Genomic DNA, 21,722 nt, shown 5'->3' with positions numbered 1-21,722 from the left:
AGCGGTGGACTTTCTAAGAAAGGCTTTCCCATAAAATTCAGCTCACACCTGGGGCCTACTGTGATATATGTGACTCTATCCATACCGTCCATCTATATTGAAAGCTTATTTTAGGGCATGATCCAAAAAATAAATTAGCTTCAAATCTTACATAGACCTTTGTATTGGAAACAGTGGTGATTGGCCATTTAAAAATTCTTTTAGGCCACAAAAGCTTTGGATCATGTTGATATTTGTGTCATCTCTTCATCTAGTTGTTTGTGACCTTTTTAATAGGTTGGATGACAAATAAACATTTCAGTGAAATTCATGGAGTTTTTAAAGATAGGGATTCAATCACAATTATTTCATATGGATAATTGTGTCAAATTAATATATTTCAAATATTTCATACGGTGGTTAGCAAACAAGTTGTTCTATATTCACTATTAGTTTTCCAACTTCATATTCAGACTTCAAATTTCAAATTTAACAAACAAACCCTAAGTCTTGTATCATATAAATATGCCATCTAATCCTTGATTAGGCAACCAATGCATCTTGAATGTGGACCGTTGATTTCTTTCCTCTTAAATGTCTATTTCCTAATGCAATTGTTGCAGACTCGGCCACCAAATTGATCATGAGCATTTAATGGAAACTAGGGATATCATGTTATGAACATTTAAGTGAGTCCAGATCACGTCGGACCCGGACCCAACATTCCTTTTTGGGCTCAGCCTTGGGCCTTGAACCTTAAGTACAGACTGGACCTGGGCTTAGACGTACTTCCCAAAGTTGTAAATACAGCACATATTATCTTATATAATTAGTAAAAAGGAGCAGACTTAGAATATCTTTGAAGCGTAAACTCAAAAGGGGACACGTGGCAGTTTTTTATTGGCTAGAAAATGCTTGATAAGCTGCCCTGAACGCTCTGGAGCATAGGTAGGAGTTTCATGGCCTGCCCCTCTCAGTGTAACAAAAGTTAGACCATCGTAGCCGATGGTCCACCCACCTACCTGCAAAAATATGACAGTTAAAAATATCAATTAATTATCATATTATTATTAAAAAATAATAAATAAATAAAAAGACAGGTGACCTGTGTGCAGGAGCACCCTAAATTATAATTCGCATGATAATCGGCCCACCTGGAGCACGACTATAGCCATCCAATCCATTCAACAGGTCGGTACCAGCATTGATTGCAAAAATGAAAAAATAAATAAATAAATAAAATCTCAAAGATTGAACAGCCTGGTGGGCCCCACTCTAGCCTGAAAGCTGACGGTTTAACTAAGAAGGCCAAGCAAAAGTCCACAAATTAGAGAATGCGACACTCAGATCGAGGGATTTTTGGACCGTGGACCATCCTTAGTGGGACCAACATGATGAACATTTCTGATCTTCATGAGGTGGGCTGAACCAATCAGCTTGAATTTTTATTTATTTATTTATTTTTTAAATCAAGAAATTAAAAGGTACTGTTTTGTGTTATACCTCCGTGTAGGTGAACCAAGGAGCCCATTCCTCAGTCACATTCAATCCCAGCTTGTTTATTGTATATCTCGTTGATGTTACAGGGACCACACCATCTGTGTCCCCACTGAGAATAAAGAAAGAGAAAACAACTTATATCAGGTTTGCTGGCCCCACAAGTAGCACGTGACAACCTGGCAGGTGTGTGGAACATCTACACTGTGCATAGGGTGGGACCCTTTCATCTGGTCCACTAATCAGGTGGCCCACCCTCTACGAAAATAATGGGCTGTTTAAAAGAAACTTGCATCCACCTTCAACGTTCCTAAGTTGTCTCCGTGCCCATTGATGTTCGACCATCCCAAGTTTTCATGTATGTTTATCATCATGGTGAGGACCACCTTATTCACAATTTAGATTTCCCACACGCTTGCCAATTTTAGCACGTGTCTGTACATCTATAAAGCTTTCAATTCATAGATAGGCATTCCTGCTCCATGCCTGGTCCTGACCACTTGGACCTGTAATGCAGGTCCATCTGATTTGGAGGACCATTATCAATCTTGGGCCATGGTTTAGCAAAAATCCAGAAAAAAGCCCATTATGACCTTCATGGGTCATGGACTCACGGAGTAGGACATGATCTTTCAGCCCAATGAAAAATCCGTGTGCATGATCATTCAGCCCAATGAAACATCGGTCCATATGGGCCTCCAAACGGGGACATGAAATGATCACATCCGTTTATGATAATTCTGCTTACATCCCCAAAATCCAGCCTGTTTTATAACTCAGGTGGTCCACACCAACGGAAACAGTGGGGGAAATTGTAGGGGTGAGATCCACCGTAGAAATACCAAGATGGAATGTGGGGTCCACTTTATTGTGTATATACCATCCAACCCATTAACCAGGTGCGCCTCAGTAGGGTATAGGGACACCCCAAAATTCAGGCCATTCCAAAACTCGAGTGGGCCAAAGCACATAAAATATATAGGTTTTCGGCATGATTATACACTGCTCCCTGTAGGGCGTCCCACATGAGTTTTGGATCAGGAAGATTCTTGTTAAGTACAATCAAAATGAGGAGGAGAACCAGATGCATGGTTTGGATTCTGCATAAACGTCAGGCCCACATAGCTTGAACGTATGGTAAACATTCCAGCGCATGCAATTACTCCCCTTGCCAATGCATTTCTTGGTGTCTAAATGAGTGTGTACCATACTACCATGCATTGTATGTATTGTAGAATATACATAAACAATTTTTAATTTTTAATTTTTGTAAATGCATGAAATGCAATTGATTTTGGATATTCTTTTACCTGTAAAGCCAAACGCGGATTCCACCGTCGATGAGTTTTTTTATGACGGGGAGGGTCGAATGCGGTGCATCGTTCCATTGTTCGATTATGGAGCTGTACAAATTATGGGAGATAACGGTTATTAGCAGGTGATTTTGTGGTACATGTGATACAAACGACATCCAGACCGTTCATCTATTGAACCAGTGTGAATTGGCAGTTGTACCGGGAAAATTCAACGGTCGAATTGGTTTGGATTATACTGATTATGATCCTACTTCCACCCGTGAAAGGTCCTTATTTATCAGAATGTGTATACAACTACCATGTCTCGATGCAGCATTTTGTACAATTAGGGGACATGGTTGGGGAATCCAAACCGTTGACATGATGGGTCCGACCATGGATGGGGGACCCTCTAAAATAATCCAGATTTGGAAGATCTTAACACTTTGATCAGCATCCCAGAACAAAAAGGTTTCAGAAAAGTACTGCAATGGTCTTAGAGAGAAAGCAAGGGGTAGGATGGCTAGGATCTTCTAATCCGTAAATATTTTGGTACCCCACTAATGATGTTAGAGGGGCCCACTTGCACCAATCGAATTCATGAGGACACTCAGAATAGAAGTACCTGCAAAGATCCCAGGGATAAGGGATTTTGGTGACATTGGCATGCAAGGCTTCTTGAACATCAGGCCTGTTAAAATATGAAACGGTGTATTCAGGCAAGCAAGGATCATACCCTCTCGCCTTTCTACTCCAATCGCCCTGCCAATCGAGGTGAATTTTCGAATTTGTTATTTTTCCTTGGTTAAAATTGTAAAAAATAAAAATAAAAATAAAAAAATTAGATACTCTGACAGATGATGGTTGATATGCATGCACTTAGAAATTATTCAGAAATTACATAGTTTGGCATATGGATAAAACGAACTAAACTTTCCAAGTTATGTTCCCAGTTTAGATGTGTCATGAACCTAAATTTACACTTGATTGATTTTTCGAATATTAAATTGGTAGATATTTATTGGACCATTGAAAATAAATAAATGAATAATATTTCATCATTTCCTATTAACCGGACCGTGGCAAGATGGGCAGAGGTCAACTCGAGCATGTTTATGGACCGTAGCATAGGCACGGCCCAGTCTATTGGGCTGAAGTATACCCAAAATAGACCCTTGGCGACCATAAAGGCCCAGATTAGGGGTGTCAGTGGGCTGGGTCCGGTCGGGTATAGGGGTACCAATACTCACCAATGGGTACCGCATCCATACCATTTCGGGTTTGAAATAGGCACCCATGGTCTGACTCGGATTCAGTAGTGACCCCTGCAGTACCGAACTCGGTAATAGTCGGTGCTAGAAAAGCCCTCTGAGCCTCAGCATAGTGTATGTTTCTTATCCACGCCGTCCATTCATTTTTCAAGCTTATTTGAGTGGTCGAGCCCAAAAATTAGGTAGATCCAATTCTCAGGTTGACCACACAATGGGAAAAAATAGTGATTAAACACCCACCATTAAAAACTTCCTAGGCCCACTGTAATGGTTATTTTTCATCCAACTTGTTGATTAGGTCACACAAACCTAGATGAATGGAAAAACACAAATATCAGCTTGATCCTTAACTTTTGTGATTCTCACGAAGTTTTTAATGTTGAGAGTTCAGTCACCATTGTTTCCTATGGTGTGGTCCACCTGAGATATATATTTATCTTCTCTTTTTTTGGTTACGTTGTTAGTACACACCATGTCAGTACACACACTCCATGTTAGCCACCCCCGCTAGATATATTTTTGGTTACGATTGTTAGTACACACCATTTCAGTACACACACTCCATGTTAGCCACCCCCGCTAGGGATCGTTACCAAGACCTCAAGTGTTGAAACGAGCTCTTATTGTACTGAGTAAACTCAGTTGGGCCCACCGCGAATGCATGTGGTTTATCCACGCCGTCCATCCGTTTTTCCAGATCATTTTATGGGTTCAACCCAAAATTGATGCATATACAAAGCTTAAGTGGGCCATACCACTGGAAAAAGTGGAAGTATTGATTTCAACCGTTGAAAACATTTCTAAGGCCCCCAGTGATGTTTATTTGTCATCCAACCTGTTCATAAGATCAGAAGGACATTGATGAAGGGAAAACACAAATATCAGCTTGATCTAAAACCTCTGTTGTCCCCAAGAATTTTTCAACGGTAGATGTTCAATTCACGCAGTTTCCGATGGTGTGGTCCATTTGAGGATTTCATATACTTCATTTTTGGGCTAAAGCCCTAAAATTATGTGTTAAAAGAGATGGACGGAGTGGATACAATGCATGAATGACATAGGGGCCCACGGAGTTTACTCAGTACACTTACCGTACTGACTAACTCAGTAGGCAATCCGCTTCCCTTATTAATCGGGCTCCAAAAAATTACCCACAACTACATCTAGACTAACCTAAATTCCGTCTTGGTCTGTGTCTAAGAAGAAAAGTTGTTAAATGTAGGCCCAGCAGCAGGCCCCTAGCTTCGTATAAGTGGGCCTCATGGTGCACTGATCTTATGATGAATATCCCTTGATGGAAAGATCCTGGCCGCATAGTATATAAGCTTTTCTTGGGCCAATGACCATTACTATTTTTCATTTCTTAACCATCTACTACCAGTAGTCTTTTGAACGGTTAGATTTGTTTTCTTTTCATCTAAGAGATATCTGTGTGCATGGATGATCTCAGTTGGGACACGTAATAGTCAATGGCTTAGATCAGTAGACCATGGCCCTACTTGTACGAAAATGTTTACTTTGTCTAGCTTTTATTAGACTTTCGTTTTCTTTCTTTTTCTTCCTTTCATCTTGAGGAATGCTCTCACGAGTTCTTAGAACTTTTTAAGAACTCATCTACCATCATATGAGTACAAAATCTGAATGGTCCACGTAATGCAGCACCCTATAAAACTCTTAGAGCCCAACTTTTATCCTTATCTAAAACTTTGGTGGGCCATGGCGAAAGAGATACAAATCAATGTAGGAAATTATTTCCTTTTGGCATGGATCACCAAAGTTTTGGATCAGGGTGAAAGTTAGGTGCACTAATTGTTTTATAAGGTGTTGAATCACATGGACGGTTCAGATTTAGGAAAGATGTGTGAAAGTTGGCCCTGTTACTTCATGGTTGTTGTATCACATGAAAGTTACAGATTTTGAGCTCATGAAATTTGATGGGAGATGAGTTCTAAAAAATTTCTCAATCATGAAAATTAATGTGCAGGTGAGCATCTCTATTTATATAGAGACAATATAAAATAAGTTACCGTTTTGAACAAGTGTTCGGGGGCAACCCCCCCGAATTCTGTCAAGTGCATCGATGGCGATTTCCTTCTATGGCATTTGGGAGAATACAAGCTGTACATGTCGATGATGTCAAAGAGCGAGTAGTATCGGGCCAATGCCTGATGGCATTCCTCACTCTGGTTTTGTAGGCGGAAATCACAGTTATTCTTGATTGCATGGTAAATCTGATCAGAGATTAGAGCATGGTCCCACGCATAATCGATCATTCCATCTTGATCCGTATGTTTGTCGATCCACGCATTTCCTATCTTTAAAATAAATAAATAAATCATTGTTAATATAAAATTAATTAATTGATTATAGTAATTACTCTCCACACGAACATAGCAAACAAAAATTGAGGATTGATTACCAAAAATTGGGGCCTATGTGATGTGTGTAATACATCCAAACCGTCCAATATGTGTGCCCCATCGTGATGATGCGACCCAAAACTCAGATCGAATCATCAGATGTTCCACATGTAAATTTGGAGGTCTTGCCAAGTGTACGGTGTCTTTTAACTATGGCCCACTTGATGATTAGTTGGATCATCTAATCATCATGTTGGGGTACACCTGTTGTACCGGTTAGTTGTAATACACACCCTTTGGACCCCACAATTCGTCTCCACAACTTATTTACCAGAAATTTACGAGGATATTTAGCTCTTTTCAACCCAAAAATTTTTTTTTTTGAATTTTCAACCCCAACTGGTTTCGGGCCTTATATTAAGGCCCAGTAAATAAGTGGGCTAGGCCCAAGCGAAATATTTACGGTATTTTCTTTTGAGGCTCAACTCGTGCCCGAATCTACACATTTCTGTGGCTGTCAAGTGTCAAGGACTGAATCTGGCCCTTATTTCAGGCCCACGGCCCACACGCTTCTCTGAATGCCGAGTGGCATGTAGCAGATGGTGCCACGTGGCTACATCAGTCGGAGCTGAGGATCGTACATGGGCCTGTTAGGAATTGGATACCCAATTTTCACATGAGCTTTGGCTAAGCGCTCGTTTAAGCCACACGGCCCAGACTTCTAAAAAGACACCACTCACCCAAGCCATCCATTTGGTGGGGTCCGACCGTCTAGATGTTTTCACCCAAAAAGCAACCTAGTCCACTTGAGAGGTGGGCAACGAGGCTAGAAATAGTCCCTCATGTTATAAAACTTTGGCCATTTTCATCAGTACATTTGTTTTGTAAGCTACGGCCCATCTGATTAGTGGACCGATATGATTTTTGGGCCAATGATTCTACACAGGGAAACCCGTCTGACCAACGGATCAGATCTGATGGCTACGTGCCATGATGAAAATCGTGCGAGTACATGAGCTACTTTATAGACGCTCGCGGGCTGAGCAAAGCTGAAGAAGGAAAACAAGCTTACTATAAAACCCTTGAGATTTATAAAATTCTCCCTAGCCGTTCTTTTGTTCTCCTCAAAGATGACGTCAGCTAGCTGTGGAATATAATGCCCTTAAAAAATAACCAAAAAAAAAAGAGAGTCAAGAACCGGGCACTAGAGATAAAAACTTTAATACTCTGGTAGAGTGTATTGTTGATACGCAGGCACTAATAAACAGTGCATATGCAGGTAGTAACTCAAATTAAACTGCTCAAATTATAAGTTCCATTTTGGATGGATCATAAATTAATATTTATAATGCTTAGATTGCCTAACTATGCAATTGGTGGACATTATACATCAGTGGATGGTTAGGAGAAAAAGCATCCAACGGTGGTAGTTCAGCAACAAATTTTCCAGGAATCAGCGGTTAGGATAGACTCTAAGTCTGCAAATTTGGACGGTTTATTTTGAGTGGACTGTGGATATAGGTCAGGTTTATATATCAACAAAAACAGGCAGTATAGAGTACAACTTTTGCCAATGGAGTGTTATTTGTTACTCTGACAGAGAATGCCGCTTGATATACAAGCATTCAGAAATTGTACACGTGGCAAAGACTGTTTCAAATTAAACCAACTGGGGAAGCCAATTTCGCCAAGTCACAGACCGAAAGTGATTAATTGAGCAATTCTAACCACTGATTTGTGGCCACTTGTTTGTCAAAGAAGACCATTTGCATTTTTCAGTTTTAACCGTCCAATAAATGTCCAGCAATCGGATAATCAGATAACTAAATAAGTACAATTTTTAGTTCATGATATATCTAAACCGGGACCTATAATTTAGACAGTTTAGTTTAAATTGCTTGCATGCCACCTATGTCTAAGTAATTTCTAAGTGCCTGCGTATCATCTATCACACTATGCTAGAATAAAAAATCCAATTTCAATGCAACCTTAGCACACAAGTTCCTTTTGAGACATCTTGCCGACGTATGGCCCAAAAATCAGTAATCTTCAACAATCTCAACCATTTAATTGGAACAGGACCCATGAATGGAGAGAAGTAATCATTTTCCCCTGAGTCAAGCACTTTAAGATCGTTCCATCAGCTATTTACATGGTCCGCCCATGCATGGTGTGGCCATGGGATTACTGGTTTCGATCTTGTAAACGTCTGCCACGTGTCCCGATGGTAACTCATGTACTCAAAGGCCTAGACTTTCTGCACTAATACAATTATACAAACGTCAATGTATTTATTTCCATACCTGCATAGCTTTCTCCGGAAATGTAAAATTCAAGGGCTTTGAATTGCGGAAACCTTCGGAACCAGTTGACTAGGAACGTATACGAATCCTTTGCTAAAAATAATATAAATACAGTATAAATACAATGCATCTAATGAGGAAAAATACATGAGAAAATACTCGATTACCTGTGATTTGATCTCCAAGCTCTTTTATATCTGAACTCGTATTTGTATAAGAAAACCCTACTCCCACCGGGCTTTCCAAAAATAGTAAATTGGCCTCTGAAGAATTTAAAAAAAACATAAAATCAAAATCAAAATCAAAATGCTTTTTACAAAAAGGCGAAAAATGATAATGTGCAAGTATCACAGTTGCGGTGCAAACGAACTCTGCGGGCCACACCATATTGTGTGGATGACATCTACTCATCTATCATGCACGTCAATCCATGTTTGGCCATGATCCAAAAAATCATGCCGATCCATGACACTGGTGGGCCACATCCCAATTGTTCCAACTCGTGTGGCCCATCTGAAAGAGGGATGGCGTGCATGATAGTCAGATTGGATGTCAACTCGTTTGTAGGGAGCGGATTAGGTGAGACGTGGGACTCCTGACTGTGGGGCCTCTTGTGATGTATGTGATTACATCCATGCCGTCCATCCATATTGAAAGCTCATTTTAGGGCATGATGCAAAAAAATTGAAATAGTTTCAAATCAGAGGTGATTGACCATTAAAAACTTATGGGCTACAAAAGTTTTGGATCGGGCTGATATTTGTGTGGTCTCTTTATCCAGCTCTTTGTGACTCTATCAATAGGTTGGATGACAAATAAACATTCCGGTGGCCTTGTGAAGTTTTTAATGGTCCAGCACTATTGTTTCCTGTGGTATGGTTCACGTGGGATTTGGATCTGCTTCATTTTTGCATTATATCCTAAAATGAGTTTCCAAAAGAATTGATGGTGTGGATTTAAAGCATATACATCACTGTGAGCCCCACAGTCAGGGGTCACACCCACCTCTGTTGATCGGGTCTCACTAAATCTGCTCCCCTACAATTAGGGGCAGGATTGGGTACTACGGGAGTGGATTAGGTGAGACTCTGACTCACCTAAGATGGTGCCGCCCTTACCATGGGGCCCACCTTGGTGTATGTATTTTGGATCCATGCCGTTCATCTGTTTTTTCAGATCATTTTAGGGCATTTTTCAAAAATGAAGCAAATTCAATTATTAAGTGGTCCATACCATGAAAAATAGTGGTGATTGAATGCCCTACCATTAAAAACTTCTTAAGGCACTCTATAATGTTTCCTTAGTGTTTATTTTCCATCCAATTTGTTGATAATAAGGTCATATAAGCCTGAATGAAGGGAAAAAAACAAATATCAGTTTGATCCAAAACTTTTGTGGCCCATTAATGGTCAATCACCGGTGTTTTATATGGCATGGTCTACCTAATAATTGGATCTACTTTAATTTTTAGAATAATACCCTAAAAGGATGTAGAAAAATGGATGGATGGGGTGATGCAGAATACATACAAACAAAAAGTCATCGAGGAAGGGATTTTTATCCGTCGCGGTTACTTCTTCTTTTTCTTCCTTCCTCTTTCTTTCTTTTTTTATTTTTATTTTTTTATTTTTTTTGTTTTTATTTTCAATATTTAGTTTATCTTATTCAATAACATTATTTTGAATGATAATAGCAAATTGATTTGATTTAAATTTACTTTAAACTTTTTGAGTTATTTTTTTGTAGATTTGTTATACACTCCAAGTACAATGAATGCTTTAATTTATTAAATGTTTTGCCTTGAGAGGATTCAGATTCTTTAATCCAAATAAGGTCAAACTAGAGGTCAACCTCATGGGAGCTTTCCATGAGGTTGAGTTGTGTGGGCCCCACTGTAATACGTATCAGACATCTACACCATGCATTTGGCAGGTCCCCTCTAAGTTATTGTATATCCTAAATATCAGCTATATTTGAAATTCAAGTGGGCCACACCATCTTAAATTGTGTAAAACCACGCCTAAAATGTTTAAAACACTTGTTGGGACCCACCTGAGTTTTGAATACGGCTAAAACTTAGTATGACCCCTCATCCAAGTGGGACACACAATGAATGGGATGAATGTCTGAACTACATCTCACTGAGCCCTATACATGATCATGAAGGTTTCAATGAGTGGATATCCACTCTAAACTATTGCTATTTTGTGGCCCACCTAAGTCATGGATTGGCCTGATTTTCAGGCTTGTGGCTCACAGTGGAAGGATGCATCTGATTGACAGGGTGGATGTCTAACATAGATCACGATGTGGTCATATAGCTCGACCTCATAGGAAGCTCCCATGAGGTGGAGCTCTGTGGGTCCAACTGTGATGTGCAGTGGGCATTTACCCTATCAATCAGATGCATCCTTAGATAGTGAGTCATGGGCCTACAATTCAGGCCAATCCATGACTTGGGTGAGTGACAAAATAGACAATAGTTGAGAGTGGATATCCACCCATTAAATCTTCATGATAGCTTATACGACCCATTGAGATATGCCATCCATTATGTGTACCCCACTTGGATGAGGGGTTACACCAAGTTTCAGCCATATGCGAAACATAGGTGCACCCGAACAAGTGCTTTTAGATGTTTTAAACATTATTTCACATTATTTAAGATGTATGGATTACTTGACTTTGTGAATAGAGCTGATTTTTTGCACATCACCTAACCTAGAGGGGACCTACCCAATGCACGGTGTGGATGTCCATCACACATCACGGTGTGGCCCACACAACCGGACCTCATGGGAAGCTCCCATGAGATCAACCTCACGGTACCATTTCATGCGCACAACGGCACAGGGCCTCGAGTCCAACTAAATTGACCACAATTTATGGTCCATCAAATGAATAACTTCCCTTCGATCATACATGTGCAACATCCAACTCTAATAGACTGGGCGGACCGTGTCATTTTGTTCAAAAATTTGCCCTATTCACTCATCAGGTGGATTATACCATGGAAAACAATTTTTGACTATTTATAAATAAAAAGTACAACTACAGTCCACATGATGAGTGGATGTAACTAATTTTTATGCGAGTTGATTCTCATGGTTAGCACCACACTCAACACACCCACACACGCCATAGTGAGATTTCACCACCTATGGGTATCGAACCCAAGTGTCAAAACTCTTCAAACTATGGGTATCGAACCCAAGACCTCGTGTCGAAACTCCTCAGAGTCTACCAGTGAGGCAAGGACTTGAACCCAGGATCTCCTTATGGTTAGCACAACCAATTAAAATGGTTCGATATCACATGCACATGATAAAATAGAAGTTATTTGCAAGCTAAACTATATATATATATACCAATGCTCAGCTGGCTACGCACTAGTTCTCACGGATTCTTGTGGAAACTTTTTGAAAATTCATCACATGTGATTGTCATCCCAAAATCTGAATGGTCCATGTAATTCAGCACCCTATGAAACCTTTCAGGGCTCAACTTTTACCTTGATCCAAAACTTTGGTGGGCCATGGCCAAAGAAAATAATTTCCTCCCTTGATTTGCATCTCTCTTTGCTATGACCCACCAAATTAAATTTTGGATCAAGATGAAAATTGGTCCTTAAGAGATTCATGGAGTGTTGCATCACATTGACCATTTAGATTTTAGTCCCATAACACGTGCAAAGGTGCACAGGTGGGCATGCTTCTCCCTCTCTCTATATAGAATGAGGTTCTTAAGACTTGGACTAAAATACTTGGTGTACCCGACAAATAACTTCTATTCTATCACATGCATGGGACATTCAACCCTTCCAATGGGTTATGCCATCATGGATCAACTTGCGTAGGAATCAGCCACATCCACTTATTGTGTGGACCACACTTGTATTTTGTTATTTATCAATAGTCGAAAATTAATTTTGGTAATATGATCCATCTAATGAATGGATAATATTGATTTTTGCATAAAATGATTAGAGGTGTACACAAGTTAAATCGAGTCGAGCTGGGCACAACTCGACTTGGTTTGGCCACTTGCTGACCCCAGCTCGAACTCGGCTCAGCTCAGCTCAATCCTTGAGCCTGACTGGCCAGCTTGGCTCGATTCGGTTAGAAGTTTGGGCCTGTTCGAGCCAAGTTCGAGCCAAGATCGAGCTAAGTTTGCCTATGCGGTATTTTCACAAACACATAGACTGCACCTTCAAAATCTCACCGTATGTAAAACAGCAGCAGTGGTTTTACAAGAATTTCATCAAACACCTTCTAAGCAACATAAAAATTAAGAAAAAAAAAAGGGTATTTGTTTCATATACATACCTTCCTTGCCACCGGCCACACTTTGTTGGGTCATTTCATCAAACACTTGGTAAGCAACATCAATATCAAAGTAACTGAGTCACCAAACCGGTTCGATCCTAGTTCGATTCGAGTTGGGTTCAATCTGAGTCGAGTCGAGCTCAGGTAAACTCGAACTCGGTTCAAAAATTTTTCAAGCTAAAAATAATCAGGTCGACTCGGCTCAAACTCAATTTCAAACCGAGTCGAATCGAGCTTTTTCGAGTCGAGTTGAGCGAATTAACCAAGCTAACTCGGTTCATGTACAGCCCTAAAAATGATCCATATGGTTGGTCCAACCTATTGGAAAGGTTGGATGTTGCACATACATCATTGAAGGAAAGTTATTTATTGAGTGGACCATAAATTCTATTCCAATCAAATAGTCTCGAGACTTCCTCGTGTATTTGGATGTCAAACCAGCCTGAAAATTGCTGAATAATTAATGGTAGTAATTAGGAAAGGAAAAAGGTTCAAGCGGACACCACTCTGTGTTTATTTGAAATCCACCTCAACCATCACGTGGGTCACCTCATGTTAGGGCCTAAACTCAAAAATCAGTCAGTTTAGTATCTGATTATTAGAGTGGTCCAATACGATAATCACGGTGGGCCCTCTAAAATTTAACTCTCCCAACTATTTTCATTATTATAGATCACTTGAATTAGCCTGATTTCTTTGGATTTAGGACTACCTTGGGATTATATATATAGTATTTGAAACTGATCACACGTATAAATCATGGTGGGCCTCTTCAAAGATCAAGGAAGAGCATCCATAAAGCACCTATTATATAATAATAATAAAAAGTGGCATTTATTGTTTCTGGCTACTTCCAACAAAAGCATTTATTGCATACTAACATTGCCAATGACTTGCTTCTAGACGTTGCTATGTGGACCCACCATGATGTATGTGTTTTTATCCACATTGTCCATCCATTTTGAAGAGTGAGGGTGATTAAGGAGTTGTCCTTCATCTCACATCTTCTCAATCTTTCTACCTCATAATTAATTTAAATTAATAAAATCTAAATTGATTAGACCTGAGGTCAAGTCCAACTGGTTGGACCGTTTAGATTTTATTAATTTGAATCTAAGGAGAAAGCTGATTGAGAAGATGAATGACAGGTCTAGGACGCGCCTTTATTTTTAATAGGGCTCACCGTGGTGATTCACTCTGACCATTAGGCCAAAAAAATCAGGCTAATTTAGGATACGGTGCGCCACAACAAAGGAAGCAGTTGAGAGAGATCCGCTGTTTATTGTTTACAAGGCGCGCCGTGATGATTATGTGAAATCCACTCCAGCCATTAGATAACACACCAAATATTTAAGCATGGGGCTAAAAAATTCAGGTCCAATTAGTAACTCATGTGGGCCAAATGAAGGAAAACAGTTTGAAGGGTAGGCATCGTCCTGAACACTGTTTTCAACGGTCTGAATTACCGATAGGGCTGGTTTTGGATCCTTAGGCCTAAATTTTAATTAGGTACCTGATGGTTGGAACAGATCTGGGAAACCCATCACAGTGCGTCCCACTCCATCTGGACGACCCCTTTGCTTGTGGAAGTGCTACGGGATGGTGGTCTGAAAGCCCAGAATGATGTATGCGTTTTATTCAGGCCGTTCATCCATTTTGGTTCATTATTTTAGTTCAAGAGCCCAAAAATGAGGTAGGGTGGACCACACCACGAGAAAAATTATCACTTTTTCCTGTGGTGTGGTCCCACTCCCACCGCTCATTGGTGCTGCCCAGGAATCCTGTCAATTTTCAGAAGAGGCCATTATTTGATACTCTAGCAAATTGTAAGATGTCATTTAGCACTTGTGACCGTACACGTGGCATATATATAACTCAAATAAAATTGACCAATTCAATGAATCCACGGTAGATAGATTATAAACCTAAATAACATTTATTTTAGCACTCTTTATTAAATTGTATTTCTGTAATTTAATTTTCATACAATGTAATGCTTTTGTATTGACTGTCCATTACATATCATCCATGATGTCGGTTGCTGCATCATTTCAGTATAGGTTTTTTTTTTTTCATAAACCAACTCAAGTTGAACCCACTAACAGAATGGTTTGATTTGAGTTACATATATGCCAAGTGTACAGTATTTGAGTGCCTGAGTATCATCCATGGCACTTTTCAGAGTACCAAACTCTTCCCCTTTCAAGAACGTTGCGGGAAATGCCATGGATGGAATTCCACCACAGCACAGATGAGCGGTGAGAGATGATTGTTACACAATATCATGTATTTTAAACGGCGCATCTATCTTTGATAAAAGCTTACAGTTGTCTCCAACTACTTAATGATCAAAGGCATTTACAAACGAAAGCACTGCACTTGGATGCACGTTGTCCGTTGAGCTTAACATAGAAAGCTTTGTATTGCACCTTTGCTCTTGCAAACATGGTTTTTGGACTAGACACTCGAACCAACTTGGTTCGGTCACGAGTCAAGTCGAGAATAGGCCAAGTCATGACTCAGCCAACTCAGGCTGAGTCAACCACTAATCTAAATCCTGATTCACTATGCCGAATCGCATCAAACTTGACCCAGACTTAGTTGACTTTGACGAGTGGCATCAGATGCGTTGGAGTCATTTTATATATATATATATATATATCCGAATGCTCAACATCACACCAGTTTGCACGGAACTTGTGCGTAACTTTTTTAAGAACTCATCATATGTGATGTGACTCTAAATCTGAACGGAGGTGAAAACCCTCGGGCCCAATTTTTTCTTTGATCCAAAACCTTGGTAGGCCATGAAAAATGAAAACAATTTCCTCCATTGATTTGCATTTCTCTTTGTTATGGACCATCAGAATTTTAGATTAGGGAGAAAATTTATCCCTTAAGTTTCATGGGACTCCGCATCACACGAACCGTTTGGATTAGAAACCCATGACAAGAATGCAAAGGTGCGCACAAGCGTAGGTGTGTAGGTAAGCATGACTACACACGTGTGTGTGTGTGTTCAACACGCATCACGGTGGGCCTACACAACTCGGCCTCATGGGAGGTTCCATGAGCTCGACTGCATAGAATCTTTTCCCATATATATATATATGTGTGTGTGTGTGCATGTGTACACAAAACATATATATGTAGAGAGAGAGAGATATGCTTTCTCTGCACCTTAGGTGAGCATCCTTCAGCACCATTGCACACATGTTATAGGCATAAAATTCAAACAAGCCATATGATGATGAACTTTTGAAACTCTATGGCCTAACTTTCACCGTGATTCAAAACTTTGGTGGGCCATGGCAAAAGGAAATGGTTTCATCCTTTGATTTGCCTCTCTTTGCTATGGCCCACAAAAGTTTTAGATCAGGCTGAAAGTTGTGCCTTGCGAGTTTTATAGGGTACGCACAGGTGCTCACCTAAGAAGTTGTGTAGGTGAGCATCTTTATATATATTACTAAACTTAGGAGGAATGAAGAAGAAAGATCCACAAGATTACCTTTGTTCCACGTGTAATTATTGAATTTGAGCTCTGGAGATCCCTTTTGCACTAAGAAAGGTCCGAGTTCTTGGGCTTCTCCATAGCCAATAGAAGAGCAACCGGGTCCTGCCAAAAAGTTTCAATTTTCTAGTAATATAAAATCCACGTGCTTTTTAACCCATTTCAAATAATCTCTTCCTACTAAATAAAGAGCTTCAGCCATCCAATATAATTAAACACATACATTTAAAAAAAAAAAAAAAGGAACCACGGGCTTACACAGTTCAATGATCAGATCGTTTCCCTTTTAAAATCACACCAGGTTTCTAATCAAATATCGACACAAAAAGGAAATAAAAAATAAAAAATCAAACCAAATCATTCTTAATACCAGGTGATCCTGGTCTCCTGATTGATGACTGTTGAATGGACCATCACGCATGAAGCTTTATCACCAGTGGATATTCAATGAGGAAAAGTCCATTTAGCAGATTTTTTTTATAGATATTCCAGCCATCAGATGGCTACGATTGCTTAGTCAGTGTGATTTTGTTCTATGCACCATCGGTGGGTGGTAGGGCCCTCTAGATGGACAGGTTGGATCATTTGATAGTGGAGCTACACAGGCCTATCTATGCAAGGACCTTGGAATAAACACCCCAAATCCCCAGCTCCAAAGGATCCAAAGTGAAGTCGATTGCCTAACTATACCGTGATTAGTCAGCCAATCCACTAGCCATCAAAAGAACCGAGTGATCAGATGGAGCCCAAGGACGCCCTGCAGCCCCATCTATGCAAGGAACTTGAAGTAAACACTCTTTTACTCTTCAGTTCTAACCCAGAGATGGATGTGATGAGGTCGGTCACCGTCTTTCTCAAGGGGATAATTACTCTGAATCCATGGAGTAACTATCCCCTAAAACTCCTTAAATCATGTATGATATGTCGAAAAACTCATGTTAACTTTCTGACAGTCCTAAACACTTCCGCCTCCAATCAGGCCTTCTCTGATCCATCTTGACCATAAAAGTGTCCGCGACCAGCTCTACATCAAGTTCCTAAAGATTGAAAGGGAAGCGAATTGATCACTAACTACTGTAATTAGTCAAGCAATCCGCTTCCCATCAAAAGAACCCAGTGATCAGGTGGGGCCCACTTGTGTGATCAAGACGTTGATTTGATCATAGATTCTAGGTGAATCATGCCCCAAAGTCACCCATATTGTAAGATCCTTATTCCTAGCGAACGATTCTTTAGGCTCTTTTTATATTGCATGTGGACGTTTAATTCAGTTTTCTTCTTTATCTGCAAATTGCACCCAAGTGAACGAATGGTTAGAATCACCCCACCAAGGAAAGTTAGGTGGGCCATGGTCCATGTACTGTGGGCCCACCTAATCAATGTTCTGATCACCGAACCATGGTCCCCACTTACAGTGACTCTGGGCCAAGGCCAGTGACACATGGAGATGAGGACCGCATACCATTCCTGCAAGCAACGCAATTTAATATAATAGTTCGCTTAATCATGCAAAGAGAAAAAAACAAGCCATCTAAAAAGTATGCTCACGATAGGATACTCAATCACATGGGTGCATATTAGCAACCACACTTAAGTAGTGTCCACATGTGTATATGTATGTAGACATACATGTACTAATACCATGTACACATGCATTAGTGCATGTACGTATGATGGTAGACAACCACATACCTCCATTGAGCCATAAGAGAACCGGTTTGGACTGAGGTTGATTCATGGCTTCAAAGAACCAGTAGAAAAGCGCCTTCCCATGGGCCTCGTCGATAGTCACATACCCTGCATATTGTTGGAATTTCACCGGAGGCTGCCCCGGAAGTCTGACAACACGGTCTGCCTCTTGTTGAGATGAGGCCCATGAATCGATCAGCTCAAAATGAGTTTGGTGCCGCCATATCGGTCTGGATGAGTGCCTGAAGTCAGGGCCATGATGAAATGGGTGGACGAGATGGAGCATGGAGAGAATGTAGAGTAAGAGAGAGCAGGAAATGAAAGAGAAGACAGCCATTTCATATGAGACAAGGTGGCTTGTGTTGGAGTTGAACAAAGGAAGCTAGAAGACAGCAGACTTAAATAATGTCCAAGATTCCAAATAATTCTTCTTTAGTGAGGAATCATGTAGAGAGAGAGAGAGAGAGAGAGAGAGAGAGAGAGAGAGAGAGAGAGAGACTTACTGTAACTTTGGAAATTAAGTGCATGATTAGTCAGCCATTTTGGCATACGTTTGTGTATATGTGGGGAACGGATTAGGTGTTACCCTTACCGTGTGGGGCCCACCTTGATGAATTTTTTGTATATCCACACCGTCCATCTATTTTTACAGACAATTTTAGGATGTGGTTCCAAACTTTGAGCAGATCGAAGTCTCAATTGGACCACACCATTGGAAAAAATAGTAAATGATCATTAAAAAACATTTTGTAGGCCATAAAAGTTTTGGATCAAGCTGATATTTGTATTTTCCTTTCATCCAGGTTTTATTGACCTTATCAACGGTTTGGATTGCAAATAAGCATTACGGATCTTCTTATGGTGGGCCCTGGGAAGTTTTTAATGGTGGGTGTTCAATCACCACTGTTTCTTGTGGTGTGGTCCACCTGAGATTTGGATCTACTTAATTTTTTGGACCACACACTAAAATGGAATGGAAAAACGGATGGATGGCATGGATATAAAACAAATCATCCAAGTGGGCCCCACGGTAAGGGTAACACCTACTAAAGTGTTACCCGTGTTACAATCCACTCCAGAATATGTGAGATGCATTGGTCTTATTTAGAATAATTAATTACATGATTAACGGTTCCCGTAGAACTTGTGGGACCCATGGATCGGCTATTCAAAAGCATTGTGGGTACAAGCCTTCCCAATACAATATTTTATAGATGGGTCAGGAAGTCCAGTCCTCGGCGGCTTGGAAATCCCTTTCGCGGGTGGGGCCTGGTCATCTCATCTTGGGTCATGGCTCAAGCCCAAGATCTAGTAAATGGGTTGGGCTTGGGCTGACCCTGACTCAACCAAAACCCTACCATACTCAGGTTCTTCAGGCTGTACTAAGGCTATCAATGGGCTGGGCCAATGTCTGTCCAAGCCCAGCCCACATTAAATCCAAGGCATGAGCCTGCCCACCAACTTCCGTCCAAGATATGAGTTTTTTATTAGCTGCAACTCACCATGCATGAAAAAATGCCATTATACACTAGCAGCCTGTATAATGCATTGAATTCCAAATTTAAAAAGCCCACCAAGGAAAATAATTTGGAGGATCCACCTTGTACATTGTTTCCAATCATGTGGTCCACATAAATCATGAACGGAGCTATTTTTTGGGGCCTGAGCCTAACATGAAGTAAAGCACCCGGTGATTAGAGTGAATTTCACATAAACATCACGGTGGGGCCCACGTCATTGCTGACTAATGTGCACGTGCAATTCTTCGTCTCAGTTTTGAAGGTCTCCAACATTAGAAAGATGGTTGATGAGTCTTGAATCATAGCATTTTATTGTGATTTCAAATCCTTGCTTTTTGAAAATTTTGAATGCATTTGGATCGAAGTCATTCCAACATCTTTACTGACAAATGTAAAAAATAGGTCTTAGACATAGGATACACTCAAATACACTTAAATCCAAGCAGCCAAACGGCCTATAAGCAGTTTGAGCCGAACCAGGATGTCGGGTTTTTATACAAAGACCCAACCCAATACAATTAATAAACGAGTTTAAATTTTATACCCAACCTGTCCCTCAAGTCTAACATTCCATCCCAAGCATGGCCACTCTCAAGCATAATAACAAATCTTATTCTGCAATTTCTCAGCATGGGAATTTCTCGGAGATTTTCAGATTTTGATATTCCTCTGGTAGTTTTATATTAAAAAAAATCTCACCCAAAATAAATATTTTAAAATTATTTATTATAAATTAATAAATCATTTTAAAATTTTAAGATATAGGTAAAAATAAATTAATCTAAAACTTCTAATAGGTAATATCAATTCCAATACTAGACCAAACGAGACATTGAGAACAGAAGTTTTTAGATTCATGCAGATATAGAACAATATATAAATTATCATGCTTGTATATCCACCATTAAAGTCTCCACTAATTACAAAATTTGACCTATAGACAAATATGCAAATATCCATCTTATGCTTGTATGAGTAATAGCCACAGGATTCACTAATAGATAGAATTTTCAGAAGAATATGCCATTGCTTTAATAAGAAGTAAAAAAGGAATATAGAAAATTCCAACGGCTGAGACTAAAGCAGCTACTTTCTAAGTAACAGAAAGAAAAGCAACAACTCCAGTGGTAAGGTCAAGAGTCGAAAAGAGGATTCTTCACTTTTCTCACCACTTATCACATTTAAAACCATGCATGATGAAAGTCCATCCACAAAAAAATTTTAACTACCTGGGTTCTTTGAATATCTGGTGATAGGAAGGTATGGAGAATTTTCTCCAAAATATTTCTAGATTTTCAATTTCTTTACAGTATTTGTCCGCATGATCTTATGTGTCCCCAGAATCTCCAAGATTATCTGTGGAAGAGTCCATAAGAAATCATATTATATGAAAGAGAAAGTTAGATGATCTAGTTCAGATTTCCACTATATCATTATAGTGTTTGGTTCTTTCTAACGATTTCAGGTGCACGACGTTCTCTGTTACGTTTCCTGTACCATCAAAACTAGGTGATATGGCTCATCAGAGAGGTCTACCAATCCAATGGTCCATCTTCACCAAATTGCACTAATTAGAACTAGAAGCACACTGAATCCAAAACCTCCTGAGGTCTGTTCCTCTACTGATCTTGTGTCGACTCAACCGTGTTGTGTGTACACCATCCAATCCATACATTGAGCGCAAGTATGAGATGGGGTGCTAAAAATCAGTCTTATCTAATTAGTAAATGGGCCACACCATAAAAAATAATCGACAACCACCCAAAAACTTCAAACTGCATAGCATTCGATGCTTAATTTTTTGTGCATCAAGCTTAATTTGCCGGTAGATCAACCCACTGGACAAGTTGGATGCCATACACAACCAGGTGGGCCCATGTTATGGAAAATGTTTTGATTAAAAATATTTTAAATAAAAAATTATATATAAATATATAAAAGGTTTGTGAGAAACTTGGTTTTTTGCACTTGG

The 21,722-nt window shown here is 39.9% G+C and overlaps 1 protein-coding gene across 1 annotated transcript; it reads right to left on the bottom strand.

Annotated features, from left to right (window-relative positions):
* Positions 1 to 851: 851 nt before the first annotated feature.
* Positions 852 to 18,567, bottom strand: LOC131224716 (serine carboxypeptidase-like 34). The gene is made up of 10 exons (XM_058220028.1): positions 18,234 to 18,567; positions 16,539 to 16,646; positions 8,873 to 8,968; positions 8,706 to 8,798; positions 7,475 to 7,563; positions 6,070 to 6,357; positions 3,397 to 3,533; positions 2,787 to 2,879; positions 1,483 to 1,588; positions 852 to 1,001 (listed from the first exon to the last, which is right to left on the bottom strand). The coding sequence occupies exons 1-10, from the start codon at positions 18,565 to 18,567 to the stop codon at positions 852 to 854; spliced, it is 1,494 nt and encodes a 497-aa protein (XP_058076011.1).
* Between the last annotated feature and the right edge of the window lie 3,155 nt (positions 18,568 to 21,722).

This window comes from Magnolia sinica, chromosome 2, assembly GCF_029962835.1.
Source record: "Magnolia sinica isolate HGM2019 chromosome 2, MsV1, whole genome shotgun sequence".
Classification (NCBI taxonomy): domain Eukaryota; kingdom Viridiplantae; phylum Streptophyta; class Magnoliopsida; order Magnoliales; family Magnoliaceae; genus Magnolia; species Magnolia sinica.
Note: the sequence above shows the minus strand (reverse complement) of the source record. Positions and strands in the feature narration are given on the sequence as shown.

Excerpts from the sequence above, each read along its gene's own strand:
- LOC131224716 (XM_058220028.1), bottom strand. The coding sequence starts at position 18,567 with ATGGCTGTCTTCTCTTTCATTTCCTGCTCTCTCTTACTCTACATTCTC. Across the intron at positions 7,564-8,705 it reads TTCCGGAGAAAGCTATGCAG|GGCATTATATTCCACAGCTA; the intron begins GTATGGAAATAA and ends TTATTTTTTAAG. Across the intron at positions 1,589-2,786 it reads ATCCGCGTTTGGCTTTACAG|TGGGGACACAGATGGTGTGG; the intron begins GTAAAAGAATAT and ends CTTTATTCTCAG.